This window comes from Epinephelus moara, chromosome 1 (assembly GCF_006386435.1).
Source record: "Epinephelus moara isolate mb chromosome 1, YSFRI_EMoa_1.0, whole genome shotgun sequence".
Taxonomy (NCBI): domain Eukaryota; kingdom Metazoa; phylum Chordata; class Actinopteri; order Perciformes; family Serranidae; genus Epinephelus; species Epinephelus moara.
Window position 1 is genome coordinate 50,308,219 of NC_065506.1, and position 16,343 is coordinate 50,324,561.

Genomic DNA, 16,343 nt, shown 5'->3' on the forward strand with positions numbered 1-16,343 from the left:
GGTGGTGGTGGAGGGGCTTAAAAGAGGCTGCCACTGGCCATCGTGATCTCTTGGGGGTGGGTGGTAGCAGGTGGTGGTGGAGGGGCTTAAAAGAGGCTGCCACTGGCCATCGTGATCTCTTGGGGGTGGGTGGTAGCAGGTGGTGGTGGAGGGGCTTAAAAGAGGCTGCCACTGGCCATCGTGATCTCTGCCTTCAGCCTCGTCATGCCTTCTTGAAGGATTTTGATCAATATCTGAAAAATAGTTACATGATCCAATCATACCTTGTGATGCTGTAAAGGCTGCACTCTTGTTTTTATGCTTTCCAAAGGAATAAATTGACCATCCAATAATGTCCTTCCATTTCCCAAGCAAGCCAGATTGACCTTCTTACCTCTGGGAGCATCACATCAAAGACAAAATCCAGGAGTCCTATCTCCCCTCTCTTTATCTTTTCTCCTATGCCTGTGGCCTCCTCAATCATCCTCAGGAGCTCAAAGATCTATTGAAAAGAAAAGGACAAAATAAACAAATTCATTCAATTTTTTAATGTTATCTCTGTGAACACACATACACATGACTGATGGCATTTTCATTTACCCGCTGGTCACTAAAATTCAGCGCCCTTAGCTTTAGATGCTGTTTGAGGTTAATTGAGGTGGAGGGATCCTGCCAAAGATACATCCTGTTCGAACGGATGCTTCCATTGATGAGATCATCATGTAAGCTCTGAAACCAAAGAGTAAAAGGTGAACATGTAATCAGAGAAGTACGAGAGACTTTAACTACTAAAAGCACAGTCTATTCAAAAGTTACCTTGATCTGTGTCTTGGAAAACACTGCCAGAATCCGTCCTTTCTCAACAGTATCCATGATGCTGCAGAAAAAGATGAAAAAATTTGGACTGCCAGCAGCTGCAAAAACTGGACTACTCAGCTACAGTGATTCCAGGAATTGTTGTCCAATCATTTGACATGGACAGCACACAGATATTATTTTTAACACTACTGTAATAACAGGTGATATTGGGAGTTAATAATTCCTCTCAATAATTCTCCCTAAACTGGCATTTTCTCACAGTATTTAAATAAACATTCGTCAAGCCTTTGTTAGAAAAGTGAAGGCGTATTGTGTCAGCTACGTGTTCTTCTTTTCCTTCTTTGCTTCTGTTATTTTTCGAGTGACACTATGTACAGATATTAAAATAGTAAATGTCGTCTTACCTTGGTCGTTCACTGATATCTGTGCATCCACAGTTGAATGAGTCATCGTTGATATCTTTTCCCGCACATTCTTTGTGCAGCCAGCCCTTGCACATCTGGCACTGGATCCATTCCAGAGACTCAGCATCTGGGTATAACAGTCTAACCACATGAAGACTCAGCATCTGGGTATAACAGTCTAACCACATGAAAGACATTTTTGAAATTAAAACACACATACCATCCAATTGTTATCCTTATACAGTGTATGTGAATGCATTTGAATGCATGAATCATTTCCTCCCAGATTTATCTATAAAAACTAAACATAGTCCTAGTCACTTCCTTAAAAAATACTGAACAGACCTTGAAGTTTTCATTTCTTAAATTAAGTCTCAAACCAACCTCTGTCCTGTGTTTCGTGATGTCTGGAAAACAGAATCTCTCTGGGTCAGCCATGCACACTCTTCATCAGAGGCCCTCTCTGCCATGGTTTCCTGGACAAGTCAATTTGCAGAATTACATCCATGGCTATCTGGCAAATTGGTCATGGCAAATGTAATCCAGATAACCTTGTGCATTTTGAAGGACTCTAACAGAGGCAATCATGTGTTAAACTGTTTTTAATAACATTAAAACTTCAGTTATATGTATTAAGATCCTTCTTGATAACTAACCTCAGTGTCCTGCTCAGCCTTCCTCTTCAGCCTGAAGACTGGAGCATGCTTTCCCTCAAGGAGCTCCTGGCATTCCTTGGTCCAGTGGGCAAAGACTTTTCCATAACTATAATGACATTATAGCTTACAAATACAAGGAAGTTGAGCTTCTTCTACTCCAGTCCAGTACAGTTTGTGTATGAACATATCCATTTAAGCCAAGCATGTATCAAATGACTTTACAGTGCCTCTTCAAGATCCAAGTAAACCCAAAACATGCTTGGTGTGCAACAGACAATAGGTAAAGCAATGACACAATCAGTCAATAGCAATAACAGAATAACAAATGAGAAAATAGTTTGAAATAAAGAAGGGCCCGAGGTCAGCACTTGCATGTACATAATACATGAATGAACAAACCAACAAACACACAATGGAAAAATAGAAATGGCTACCAACGTTCATTAGGCCATCTTATCTACTGAATACTTATTTCTACCTGTTCAAGGTGTTGTTTTCCAAAAGCAACAGGCACCACCATCTCCGTAAAACAGGCATGTCGAGCTGAAATTGTTGTTAGTATTTCACTTTAGTGCACAACACCAAATACAACCTTGAAGATGACATTTTCCATGTTGAAATGTACTTACAATTGTGTAGTCAAACTGTGCATCTAGGGCAACGTACAAGGCAGACTGTAACAAATAAGACAAGACTTGATGAAAATGAGCATGTTGAAAGTGGGTTCAAATACTTCATCATATTCACACCACAGCTTGTTATGACCTACCATTAACATGAATATGCCACAGTCTGAGCCAAAGTCTTGTCTGGGAAAGCCCTGATTTAAGAAAAGCAAACGTTAATAGTGTCATCACTCACACATGTCAAGTGTGAGCTAGGTCGAATATAAATACCTTCAAGTCCTTGCCCGTTTTCTCTGTCCATTGACCTGCACATATCTTCTGAGCAATATTCCTGTACATTTAAGAGGGGAAATACATTTGTGATAATGACAAAAATCAGAAAAAAGCCAACATCCACAACAATTATTAAGAATGCAAAGGTCATAGGAACGTGACCAAATACAGTGGCAAGAGAAAGTATGTGAAACCTTACTTTTTCCACTAGGATTGTGGATGTTTAATAAATAATGCCGTATAACTGTTTGTATGGTATAAGTTTAGGCACACTGACACACATTGACAAGCACATGACTTAGATGTAGATTGAACCACAATTAATGCAGATAACCAGGTAATTCCATAGGGTTCACAAAGTTTCTCTTTACACTGTAAAAAGTAAAGGCCATAGGAACATGACCACATAAAATGTAAAGGCCATAGGAACATGACCACATAAAATGTAAAGGCCATAGGAACGTGACCAAATAAAAAGTAAAGGCCATAGGAACGTGACCAAATAAAAAGTAAAGGCCATAGGAACATGACCACATAAAATGTAAAGGCCATAGGAACATGACCAAATAAAATGTAAAGGCCATAGGAACGTGACCAAATAAAATGTAAAGGCCATAGGAACGTGACCAAATCCAAATTGTTTTCTGTGTGTAACCTCAGAATTGGCATATACTGCTGGCCTCTAAATCCTGACACGCTCTTTGCAAAAAGGGAGTCGAGAAAGAGGATCTCTTTCTGAGCTGGCTTGATGACCTAAAGAGGACAGCCTTTGTTTTTAGATCAACAGGTAAAAACAGTATTATGCTACAGTGCTTCACATTACTGTTTCCTAGATGGAGGTACATGTGCCCCAGGATGAACTTGGAGCAATTTTGAGTACTGAGAACAAAATGACAACATACAAATAAAAGACAAGAATAATAGTTTGCTATTATTGTCACAAGACACACTTGAATAAAGTTGTCAATATTAAAAGAAATAAATATGTTTCCAATAACCTCTGAAGAATTTATGTACAGATACTCACACATATCTGGTAATGACCAGGTGTCCACAGTGGGATCAAAATGGCATCCTTCTGATGGGCTTGACTCTTCACAATAGATAAGATATTCACAATGAAAGATTTAATAGTAATGTGTTGAACTCCAGCATGGCATCATATATCTAACATATATGGCGCATACTTACAGGTAGACTTGCCATCGGATCATTATTGTGAGGTGGTAGCCAGGTGGGACAGACGTATAGATCTGCAATATAGACATTCTTCCCCTGATCAAGCATTGAAACACAAAAAGAATTTCATTCAAAAATATGTATACCCAGTAATGGCAAACTTCATAACTTGTTTTCCATGACAAAGAGTGAAAGCCAATGTCACTCAGGAAATTTCTGACATTCTGTTTTATTCATAAGTTGTTTCACTGATAATATAGTACCTTGGAAAGAACAATCTTCTCCATCATTTCGAAGCAGGCATTCCCAATCTATGATAATAATAATTTTGTTAATTGTAAAATAAACACACTGATACTGTATTCATAGCACTATGTAGTATAATTATTCATAGCACTATGTAGTATAATTTACTTACAGTGGACTCCATCTCTTTCTGCAGGCCCAGTGTCAAGAAGTCCCATCGAGTCAGGCAAGTTTTAAATGTGCGGACAATCAGCTCATTGCCTGGTCTGTTTGTGTCCAAAACATAATTGAGCTGGAAAAAACAAACCACTTGTTAAATACAACTGTAACACCTACTTCAAGTTTTCATTCATGACCCTGCCCATGCACATACAAAAGCTAAAAAAAAAAAAAAAAAAAAAGGGATTACCACTTTGTCTTGATCCTGATGCAAGGTAATTGACCAGGAGGACCGTTTGGCTTCCACCAAGTCCAAGTTTGTCACACTTGCAGTGAGGCCCACAGCATGGTCCTTCATTTGAGGCCTTGGGTGGAGCTTCACAGCTGATGACTGTTTCCTCTTCAATGAATGTGTTTTCTAAAGACAAGGAGATGTAACACTGTGATGAAATAAACTTGAATAATTTAATTACTGCTTCAGCTGTAGTTGGGCACAGATGTACCTGTGTCAAGAGTTCCTCCATCTGTTTGCTGTGGCTCTGCTGACACACCACCATTAGTGTCAGGCAAAGTTTGTGGACCTAAAGGTTAGGTTAGAAAGACACAATACAATAACAAAATCATAAAATTGTCAAATGATTTCATGAAAGTGAAGTTAATGTTACTGTGTAAGATAAAGTTAAAGTTTGACATTAACCTAGTATCACTTGGCCCAAGTCTGACAGGGTAATATTGTGCAGCTGTTGAAGTTGTAGACCCCTTCTTAACTGACGCTTCAGCAGTTTCTCATTTTGCTGGTTGTTTTTGTGTTCGAGGAGGTTGCACATCAGGAATATGTGAGCAGAAGGCCCCATGTTATTCAAAAAGTAGTTGTTTTTTCGCAGAGAAGCAAAGAGTTGCTCAGCAACCTGACTGTTTAAGGTGGCCTGAAGTTCTGGAACTATTTGGATCCTTCTGAGCAAATCCTGTGGGTCTTTCGTGTTAGCCTGATGAAATTTATCATACAGGACATAGTGTTCCCTGGAGCCTGTAACAGTATGGCCATTTGATTCTGGGTTCTCAGGTTTATCAACCAGCCACGGGAGATGTACTTTGAGGTTTCCATGGCCAGCAGCTTCAACATTCTCGTTTGTGGGCTCAGTGAGCCTTCCTTCAAAGGGCTGGAATGGAGGGTTGTCTGACACTCTCAAATTTGCATGGGCCACCAGTCCACGAGCAAAGTCATAAACACAGACATTCGGGAAATGCTTCCATGATAGTAAGAGGTCAGCAAAATCCCTGGGGCTTTCTGCTCTGAGGTTGAACTTCACACTGTACACTATTCCATGGGGGCACATAATGACAGACCATCCACCTATGAGAATACAAAATAAATATTTAGTCAAACTTCTTTCTGTATTTGAAGAACTTATTGTAATAATTTCACATTTCCACACTCACCAGAGGCTCCCCAAATGGATTGAAAGACCTTGTCGTAGGCCTTCCTGCTTTTCATCTCCTCCCGTAACCGGTTAATAAGATCCATACGAGACCCCTTTGTATCCATGTTGCAGCTTTTGCACAGTTTTCGAATAGTGGATACCTAGGTCACATTATATTGAGACAATAAAATATATCACTCTGTGGCATTGAGTAAAAAAAGTCAACTTATTCATGGCATTAAAATTAATCTGGATTCACGATCATTGTTTTGCCTTGTTTGGGTAAGAGGACAAAACTAAAAAAAAGACATGACTTTACTTTGGTATAAAATGCATTTCTCATTATTCCTCTGATATGCAACATAACAAAGGACATAGATTTATCATGTGCAAGTGTATTTAAATAAAAATAAGCATAACCAAAAAAGTTCACTGTACCTTTTGCTTTAGCAGCTCATCTGCTAAGCGGTCCTCTGTTAGATCACCTAGCTCAGGGTTACCGGAGGACCTCTGCAATGGCACCTTCTCAAACTCTGTGTTGAGGACTGTGTTGCCTTTACGGGTCTCACCTCCAATCCAAGGTGCCCAGTTGTCATATTTTGGTTTTACTACAAATGGGTTCTGTGCAGGGGCTTCAAGAAAAACACAAATTTAAATAATGTTAATTCTGAGGAGAAGCATACACAATCACCTGTGAAACTTTTTTGATTTTTAACATCTAGACAGACTTACAGTCAAAAAATCCTCGGCTGATCATGTGAAGATCAACAGAATCCCAGAATGCAGCTATGTCGTGTTCACCATTAAAGTCCTCTCTTGGTTGTTCAAGCTCACTAACTGAAATTGATGAGCACAAGATACAAATACTTTTAAATGAAAGATACTTTTGTAAATAAATCTTTAGTCACAACAATCAAATTTTTAACAAGGTATGTATATAGGTGGAACTGAATGGGAGTCATACCCTCAAAACTGAATACTCCTTTTCTATGGAGGTCCATAACCACCACAGGAGGGTAGAAGCCACAATTGACACAAAAGTATTTGTACTCTGTGTCGCAAAGAGCTTCGAACTGGCAGTATCCTTGAAAAATTAGGTCACCGGCTGGAAACTTAACCTTCAGCAAACTCTCAAGGGCGCTGATGACTCGAGACACAGACACATGATTCTATAGTAAAAACAGAAGAGTAACAGGAAAATATTTTGAATGATAAAAATACTCAGATAATTATGAATTCAAACTAGTAAGAGTAACCCCTGCTATCACTGTACCTGAACATTTACAGCTGTAAATGGCTGCAAAAAGTATATTTTCAACAGAAAATAATTGTCAAAGTACATATGATATGTGCCAAACAAACCACATTAGCTGAAAAAAACAATCATTTTGGAAAACAAATTTAGGATCATGGCAAATTAAAGCTATACGTTTGTGGCAACATGAGTAACACCTTGTATGGTTTGTGGTTTCACACACACCTGGAGATTGTGCCTCAAGTACAGACATAGCTGCAGTGTAATGATGACACAGTCATTGAAGTTATGGAGTCCATCTGTCCACTCCTGGTATCTGTACACCATCTGACATTTGGTGCATCTTCTACTGTAAGTTGAGATGTCTGAAACACACATAAAAACAAACATAATATAAATTTCAAATTAACTGTACATGATCAATCTAAAAATGTATTGAACTTACTCTGTATTAACCCTTCCATGCCAACTACTGTGGCTTTGTTGGTTATTTGAACAGCCTCCTCCAGTTTTGGATTGTCTTCACAGAGCTTGCAAGTTGTTTCATTTGGAAACAACTGCTGAGGGAAATCTGTTGGATCTCTGCGGGCTGTCACTTCTTCAGGGAGAGTGGATGGTATTTTTTTGTACTTGTAGACGTACCTCACACTTCTCTCCATATCTGCAGTGGGGTGACTGACAGAGTGAGTTGTCGTTGCTGATGTGGTGGTTGGTGGCACAGTCTCTCCCTTGGCGCAGGGACAATGCCAGGTGTTTTTTTTAATGTTATGTGTTACAAAGACTCTCCCTAAAGTGCTATAATGGTGTAATTTCGGTTCATGAATGGAAAGGCAGATATGATTTTTAGAACCAGTAAGGTCAACGAGGACAGACAAGGGGACATGTGCTTCTTCTGCTTCTCGTTGCCTTGTTTTGCACACTGCTGCGTGGGAGTCGGCAAAAAAACGGTTTTCCACCATTTCCTGGAGGACTTGGTGGTCCAGTTGTTCCTCACTGGCAGTGGTGTTACAATAATCTAATGAACGGATGTGATGGCACAAGCTGTGAGAGAGGCCACTTCGCTGTGCAAGCAGGTGGTATTGCCGGCAATCCTCCATCTCACATCTCGTCACATGTTGCTGTCCCCATGTCTTGCGCTGCACATGCACTGGAACACTGAATCCTCTGCAAGTTTTTCTGACGGCATAGAGGCCGTTACTTTGGTCAACAGATGTACTTTGTAAGTGAGATTGTGCTGTTACGTCTTTTGCTTGGCCATGTTTTCTTTTAATATGTAAAAACAAATTCCTCTTGTACAGAACAACTGGGCAGTGCGGGCACTTCAAATGGGTTGGTGGCACATCCCTAGTTACTTCTTCCTCTGGAGCAATGGGATCCTCTGAGGTTGTAGCTGGGGGTGACTGAGAGAGATCTGGCTCTTCTGGCTCTGCTGGAGCTTTTTGTTCTTTTCTGAAATCTGTGGCAACTGCAGGGGTCTTTGGGGATGCTGTTTGTGTGTAGGAATGGTCCATTTTCACGGCTGACACAGAAGGTGGAAGTGAGTATGAATGTTCCACACTCATTGATGATAAAACAGTGGGGTGGGTCTCTGGTGAGGGCGGTTGAGAAGGTGGAACCGATTTGAGTTGGGCCATATCACATTTATTTTTGCACTCTATAAGATGTGTTGTAATGGCGTCTTTCCGGATTATTGTAGTTCCACAAAATGGACAGTGAAAATGGCCTCCATCTCTGCAGGGCAGATTGCATCTGCAGATGATCTTTTCTAAAAAGGGAGAGTAATTTGTCTTAAAAATCATATAGTACCTGAGAAACAATTATTTACTTAACATCCTATAGAGTATATACAAGTGTATTTTTTCTTACTTTAAACAGTTATGTCTATATCAAAAAGTGAAACAACTCCAGTGAGTGCTACAAGTAGGGATCTCTTGAAAGTAACTGCTTTCTGTGCTAAACTTATGCACAGACCTCGAAGGAGTGCAACCCAGTATAACAGTGTTCCCCAACCCTGGTCCTCAGGGACCCCTGCCCTGCATGTTTTAGATGTTTCCCTGCTCCAACACACCTGATTCAAATGATCAGCTCGTCATCCAGCCTCTGCAGAAGCCTGATAACAACCTGATCATTAGAATCAGGTGAGCTGGAGCAGGGAAACATCCAAAACGTGCAGGGCAGGGGTCCCTGAGGACCAGGGTTGGGGAACACTGCAGTGTAACACTGGTTGAAATATGACCTTAGACATGCAAAAACACAAGTATCATTCAAAATTACATGTGAAGGCATATGATCTCAAAAAGATACTTTTCATGAACATACCCTTAGGGAGACTCCCGCACACTGTCTCGCTTTGTCTTGATTTATTGAATAAACGATGTTTCCATTTGAACAACCTTCATCAGGTATACTTGCAGCCTGCAAACATTTCTACACATATATAGCAATGAGACTGCCTACATTTCTAAACATCCAATCAGAGGACTGATGAAAACGATCAACACCTGTAACAAATTTAGGTGTCATCAGCCAGACTGCAAGGCCGGAGCTGTTTTATTCACATTGGATGTTGCTAGCCTCTACACCAATATACCACATGAAGAGGGTCTAGAGTCCTTGAGCTCCTACTTGGAGAACCGAGATTCTGTAGAAAACCCCCCTAACCAGTTCCTCATAGACTGTGCCACTTTTGTCATGAAGTACAATTACTTCAGTTTTGACAATTAATTTTATCAACAGATTTCAGGAACATCCAATGTGAATAAAACAGCTCCGGCCTTGCAGTCCAGCTGATGACACCTAAATTTGTTACAGGTGTTGATTGTTTTCATTAGTCCTCTGATTGGATGTTTAGAAATGTAGGCAGTCTTGTTGTTATATATAAGATAAGATCAGATAAGATAAAACTTTATTGATCCCACACTGGGGAAATTCACTTGTCACAGCAGCTCAAGCTGTACAGATAGGAAGGAGAAAGTGACAGTAGGATACTTATACAATTAAGCTAAAAATCAGAACATTTGTATATACATATCAGAATCAAAGATATACAAATATAACGAATATAAAATATAAAATATAAAGTACTAAATGGGCAGGGCTATACACACAAGACTACTTACAGTATATACACCTTTCACTTGTACATATATATGGGAGAGATATGGATATATGTGCAGGATAATTGTGTACAGAGTTGTACAATACACACATGGTGTGTAGCATTAAAAATAAAAATACTAAGCAATGTACATACTAAGCCATGTAAGCAATGTAAACTATGTTTACATTTACGGATTGCACAGAATATTAGCAGCGAGATTTTACAGTGCGATACACAGTGGAATAAATATTGCATAGAGATAAAAAAACAGTGTAAACATACAGTATTGCACGAGGTAGGGAAGTAGAGTTATACAACAGACATAACAGTGCTACATTAAGTCGTGCACATGTGTAGAAATGTTTGCAGGCTGCAAGTATACCTGATGAAGGTCGTTCAGACCGAAACGTCGTTTATTCAATACTGATGAAGGTCGTTCAGACCGAAACGTCGTTTATTCAATAAATCAAGACAAAGCGAGACAGTGTGTGGGAGTCTCCCTAATTGTTCTTCGAGTTGAAATTTCCTCTGACGCACCTGTCACACACTCAGGTGTGCACAGATTTTTTTTTTTTTTTTTTTTTTTGATGTTTTGATGAGCATACCCTTGAAATGCATTGCATTTGCCTCATGATTTACCATGTGCCTCTGGATGACACTTTCACTTTTGGTCGTGAATTTGGGGCAGAGAGGACACGCAAACACAGATGGCGACATGGTTGTGCATTTCAGCCTGTTGCCTTTTTCCATTATAGAAGGGTGCATCTGGAAGAAAAGAATATATCAGAATCAGAATCAGAAATACTTTACTGATCCCCGGGGGGAAATTGTTAGTGTTACAGTTGCTCCTATTCAACAAAGACTGTAGTATAATATATAACATATAGAAATATAAAATGTACAACAATATATACAATACAATAGAATATGAATATATGCAACAATATATACAGCAGTGGCACACATACTAGTGTAAAAAAAACCAAAGTGTCATTGCCACGGTGACATGATTGAAGGATGGATGAGGATGAGGAGGGATAAAGTTACACAGGTACACAGTCATAATAATGGCATGTGAAAACTCCTTTGGCAAATAACACGGCCTGAGTCCAACAGCCAACAGTTCTATGTCCGGGCAACAGATATGTTCCTTGATGGTAATANAACACACAGACAAACTGAAGTATATCGCTATTAATTATGCTTACAATGCTACTCACCTCGTGATAGCTTGGTCACAGCTGCTTTTTCACGTTTTTGTAAAGCAAAATATAGACTTTAAAAAAAAAAAAACGAGGAAAAACGGCCTAGATGGCATCTCTACATATTACATCCACTTATGAGAAGATTCACTTAATTACTCCATCAAAATCACCCCATAAGCCAATCTACCAACAATAAATAAATAAATAATAAAAATCAATATTTTAACTAGAAACACATTAATGGCGACATCACATAGTCAGGAATAAAGATTTATTCACAGTTTGTACAGTAAGGGGACAGTAATAATAATAATAATATATAGGCTATTTTAATATGACATATTTTAATGCTAAAGCAGTAATCAGTTCTGATATAAATGGTCCAAGAGGCCACATATATATATANATATATATATATATATATATATAGTTCGTGTGTATATCTTACTGTTATATATATATATATATATATATATATCTATTTATACACACACATACATATATATGTAAGAAATAAATATGCGCGCGTGTATTTATACACACACATACATATATATGTAAGAAATAAATATGCGCGCGTGTGTGTGTATAGGGTAATACACACACCAAAAACTCTGAAAAAATTGATATATGACTTTGCCAAATCCATTAGCGTACTTTCTTTGGCTAAGCTAACGTTAGCCCAGACCATCGAGTCAAGCGGAGAAACAGCCTTCACGAGACATGACACTCTAATTCTTTGATGCATCGCATTTGTAAATAGCACGAATTACATCTTAGAAACCATACCACACTCGTTGGATGATAATTAAAAGACTATTTTTCTTACCGTTCTCTCGTTCTCTGAACACAACCCGCTAATCACTATGGCCGCCGAATAAGCAAAAAATTATGCAAAGAAGAAACTTCCGCTTGGGACTTTCCAACTTTCCAGTATAGACTAGATATATGGCGGCGCCCTAGTCGGCCATCTTGACTGCAGTTGGGTCCCTCTCCTCGAGAGGGGGAGGAGACTAAATGTTGGACTCTTCCTTTAAACCCTGAGCTGCAGTTTGCAGTTTGCAGTTTGCAGTGCAGTAGTGCGGCAGCACATCTCTAAAAATGACACCTTTTGATTTTAAATATTGTGACTTTATCTCTGAATATCTGATTACAACTTGAACTGTAAATATTAGAGCTGAGATAGGATGGTGTCACACTGTCTTTGAGCTACAGGTGGCGCTGACACACCAACAAACAGTGAAGAAGAAACAGAGCAGGATTTGAAGCAGATGTTTTATGGGGGAGGAGACACGTTCAGTGTATTGGTTTGATTCACACAAAAACTGAACTTGTGTTTGTTTCAATAAAAAACTCTAAAGAGAGCTTTAATTCTTTAAATCTGGGATTTGGACAGCTGATGTCTCCAAACAGCTGATGTCTCAGTCTGACTGATGGGTCATTGCCTGGTTTTTGTTTTCAGTAGGAACAGATTGACAGACATTGTTAATGAGTGAGTGAGTGAGTGAGTGAGTGAGTGAATGAGTGAATGAATGAATGAATGAGCTGTGAGCGTTTAGTTTCCTGATCTGTGCGTCAGTGTACGGGCGTCATGTTCGTGTGTCACCTGTGTGTCCATGTGATGGCCGTGTCCATCGACCCAGCCGACTACAACGTCAGGACGAAGAGCGATAAAGGTCCGGTCCCCGTGTTCGACCGCTCCAAACACGCCCACGTCATCGAGAACTGTCACTGCTACCTCTGTCAGGTGGATGTGTGAGTACCAGATGCACACACACACACACACACACACTCACTGTTTCCTGTGTGTTGTGTGGTGGTCTGAAGTGTCACAGGTTTGATCCTCAGGGGACCACGAGCGTCTGAACAACATTAAATGAGGGTTTATAAATATATATATATCTGATATTTCAGTGTGAACCAAAGTGCTGCTTCCTGCTGATGATTGAGGTGTGTTTACCTGAGCAGGTGAGTGTGTGTCCTCCAGAGTGTTGGACAGACGTCATGTCCCAGCTGGGTGTCTCAGTGGAGGACACAGTGTCTGTTTGTTCCAGTTAAAGAGGTCCAACAGAGACTCCGTCAGTGAGCCTGAGGTCGTACTGTAATGATGTAACCATGAATCTAAACACAGACTGAAGCTCCTCAGCCAATCACAGCGTCCACAGTCACATCAGCCTCATCCTCACCCAAACCACTCACTGTATCCATGGTAACCATAGGTGAGGGGTTGGGTGTTTGTCCACAGTGTGAGACCCTGAGCGCCCCTGCAGCAGAGGGAAGAGACTCTGTAAGGAGGCGTAGCGGTCTTCAGGTAGAGCGCTCTGAGCTGCTTCCTCCTGGCTCGCAGCAGCCGCCATGTTTAATGCAGCACGCTGTAAATAATCCAGCAGCTCAGTGAAGGTCTGATGTGAATCCTCCTGATGGATCTGATCCTGAGCTGCATGATAAAACCAGGTCAGTGGTCTGGATCCTCCCAGAGGAGCAGAGAAGTGGGTCAGACCTGCAGACCTGCAGACCTGCAGACGTGTAGTTGTGGTTCACAACTACACAACCACGGGGTGGGCTGGTGGGCGGAGCCATACAACAATGGTGTGGGCTGGTGGGCGGAGCCATACAACAATGGTGTGGACTGGTGGGCGGGGTCATACAACAATGGTGTGGGCTGTGGGGCGGAGCCACACAACCACAGGGTGGTGATTCTAGTTTAATATTCTGTCTAGGACGAGGCTGTTTTCTGACAGAAGTTTAAAAATGAAAACAGAAAATACTTTTATAAATCATATTTATTTCATGCATATAAATAAACAAATAAATAAATGAATAAATAAATAAAGTTTCGTGAAACTCAGATTTCTCACGTTTCTCTGTGATCGAACATATAAAGATCTGTTTTTGTGGTTTAGTAATTATTGTTTTTGTTGTGAGATTATAAATGAACACATGAAATCACAGAAAACATTTTTTCCTCATTATTGTCTTCAGTGATTTTTCATATTGAACAGAAATTAAAAAATAAATATATGTAGTTCTGCAACAGAAAAAAACTATTAATATCTTTTCAGTTTGTGTGTGTGTGTGTGCGCGCGTGCGTGTGTGCGCTGTGTGTACCTGACAATGTGTGTGTTGTGTGTTGTTTCAGGGGTCCCAAGTCGAAGCACTGCAGCGCCTGTAACAAATGTGTGTCTAACTTCGACCATCACTGTCGCTGGCTCAACAACTGTGTGGGGAGCAGAAACTACAAGTGAGTCTTCTTCTTCTGTGGTCCTCCAGCAGCTCAGCAGGCCTCATGAAAAAGAATTGATATAACCTCTAGGGCTGCAACGATTAGTCGACTAATCGATGACTAGTCGACTATCAAAATATTCGGTGACTATTTTAGTAGTCAACTAATCGGTTTGAGTCATGTTTCATAGAGAAGTACTATAAAAGTACCCCATAATACTCTTATTGCAGCTTCTTACGTTCAAATATTGGCAGCTTTACACACTCTCCCATGACGCTGAACGAAAGCCCTTTTGCGTGAGTACGAAACAAGACATTAGATGACATAATTTTGGGGTGTGGGAGAGACAGACCGACATCTTTCAACATTTTAACACATTTTTCAATAAAAATGATTAGTCGACTAATCGAAGAAATAATTGACAGATTAGTCGACAATGAAAATAATCGTTAGTTGCAGTCCTAATAACCTCTGACCTCTCCGTATGAGACGTGTGGAAATATTTAAAACTGGGGCTGTGAAATGATTCATGTTTATGTGTCTTCATGTGATGTCAGTGTGTGAATCAGGACTTTATGATTTTGACTTTATGTCTTTAAAACAGTGAGGTCTGAAACATGAACCACTTCACAGAGCTCAGTCTGTCAGATACACTGTTTGTTTGTTTGTTTGTTTGTTTGTTTGAAAAGATGATCCTGTTCTGACTTGACCAGCTGAGTGTCAGGTGACACCATCAACCGGCTTGAGTCGAGCTCAGACCAGCCAGTTCACACCGCTGACGTTTTTCTCTGCAACGTTCTAAAACCGTTTCATCTCATCGTGAATCTTTGGTCTGACCTGGACTTTGCCTTTAAATCTCCGGCAATGGGTCGCACACAGGACACGTCGTCAAAACATCCCACCCGCACTGCCAGCTGTCCTGTTTATACACAGTTTCGATGCTGTCACTTCCCGTGGCGGGCTAAAGGCGAGACAACTCTGTCCCCATCCTGTGATCATACCTTTTAAACAGATCGTTGAGGCGGTATGACGGCAGTGTAAAAGGGTTAATGAGGTCATCATCAAAGCTGAAATAGAATTAAAACAGGAGTGAAACCAGACAGTTGTCACAGTCAAACTCCTCCTCCTGTCACTCAGACTGATCACATGACTCCCAGTCAGTATGTTGGAATGAATCATAGGCGTAATTGATTTGTTCTCATGAACAGCTGAACGGAGTGTCACTTTGAATAATGCTGCCTCAACACATTTTGAGATGTTATTATTTTCTTTGGTAAAGGATGGTCCGTTGTATCCAAGTAGGGGTGGGCGGTGTGATGATATTAGATCATGAACAATTAAGAGGGATGGTTAATATCATGCTACAGTTCACAATCTATGAGTTACAGTTCTATGGCTCATACACACATCCTGTAGCCCCTCCCCCTTTGTATTTGGGAACATAGCAACACGGCTGACATCACAGAGGAGTTGGTCCCTAGAAAAAACTCAACATTGGTGATATGGAACTGGTTTGGATTTTCCAAAACTGACACAGTGCGAACAGCAATTACTTGTAAAGTTTGCTAAGATGAGGGGCTCTAGTTTCGCAGACCGGGCGCAGCGCACCTGCGCTTCGCCAACTGGGTGTGGCCAGGCGGATTTTGTAAGTTTGGCACACCGTGCGCCTGGCGCAGCTACTCCTCTATCCCACCTCCGTCCCTCCTACCGGCGCAAGTCGGAAAGAGGGAGGAGAGAAGGCGTGGAGTGGGTTTTACACACATCACACCAATCAAATGAGCCCCTCTCCTCGCCCTTA

The 16,343-nt window shown here is 40.5% G+C and overlaps 2 protein-coding genes across 4 annotated transcripts in view; one reads left to right on the forward strand and one right to left on the reverse strand.

The window, feature by feature from the left end:
- The window catches only part of zdhhc1 (zinc finger DHHC-type containing 1), a 40,369-nt gene that overhangs the window by 8,687 nt on the left and 15,339 nt on the right, over positions 1-16,343 (forward strand). For all 3 annotated transcript variants that reach the window (XM_050061432.1, XM_050061257.1, XM_050061344.1), the window contains exons 3-4: positions 12,902-13,077; positions 14,462-14,563. In XM_050061432.1, the coding sequence (XP_049917389.1) occupies positions 12,902-13,077; positions 14,462-14,563 (278 nt within the window). The remainder of the gene's footprint in view (positions 1-12,901; positions 13,078-14,461; positions 14,564-16,343) is intronic.
- Positions 31-2,397, reverse strand: LOC126401090 (uncharacterized). Its single transcript, XM_050062214.1, has 8 exons — positions 2,337-2,397; positions 1,859-1,964; positions 1,587-1,678; positions 1,203-1,343; positions 796-856; positions 580-708; positions 374-481; positions 31-233 (listed from the first exon to the last, which is right to left on the reverse strand). Exons 1-8 carry the CDS (start codon positions 2,393-2,395, stop codon positions 156-158), a joined length of 774 nt encoding a protein of 257 aa, XP_049918171.1. The 5' UTR covers positions 2,396-2,397; the 3' UTR covers positions 31-155.

Excerpts from the sequence above, each read along its gene's own strand:
- LOC126401090 (XM_050062214.1), bottom strand. The coding sequence starts at position 2,395 with ATGCCTGTTTTACGGAGATGGTGGTGCCTGTTGCTTTTGGAAAACAAC. Across the intron at positions 1,679-1,858 it reads AGGCTGAGCAGGACACTGAG|GAAACCATGGCAGAGAGGGC; the intron begins GTTAGTTATCAA and ends TGACTTGTCCAG. Across the intron at positions 234-373 it reads TTGATGTGATGCTCCCAGAG|ATATTGATCAAAATCCTTCA; the intron begins GTAAGAAGGTCA and ends ACTATTTTTCAG.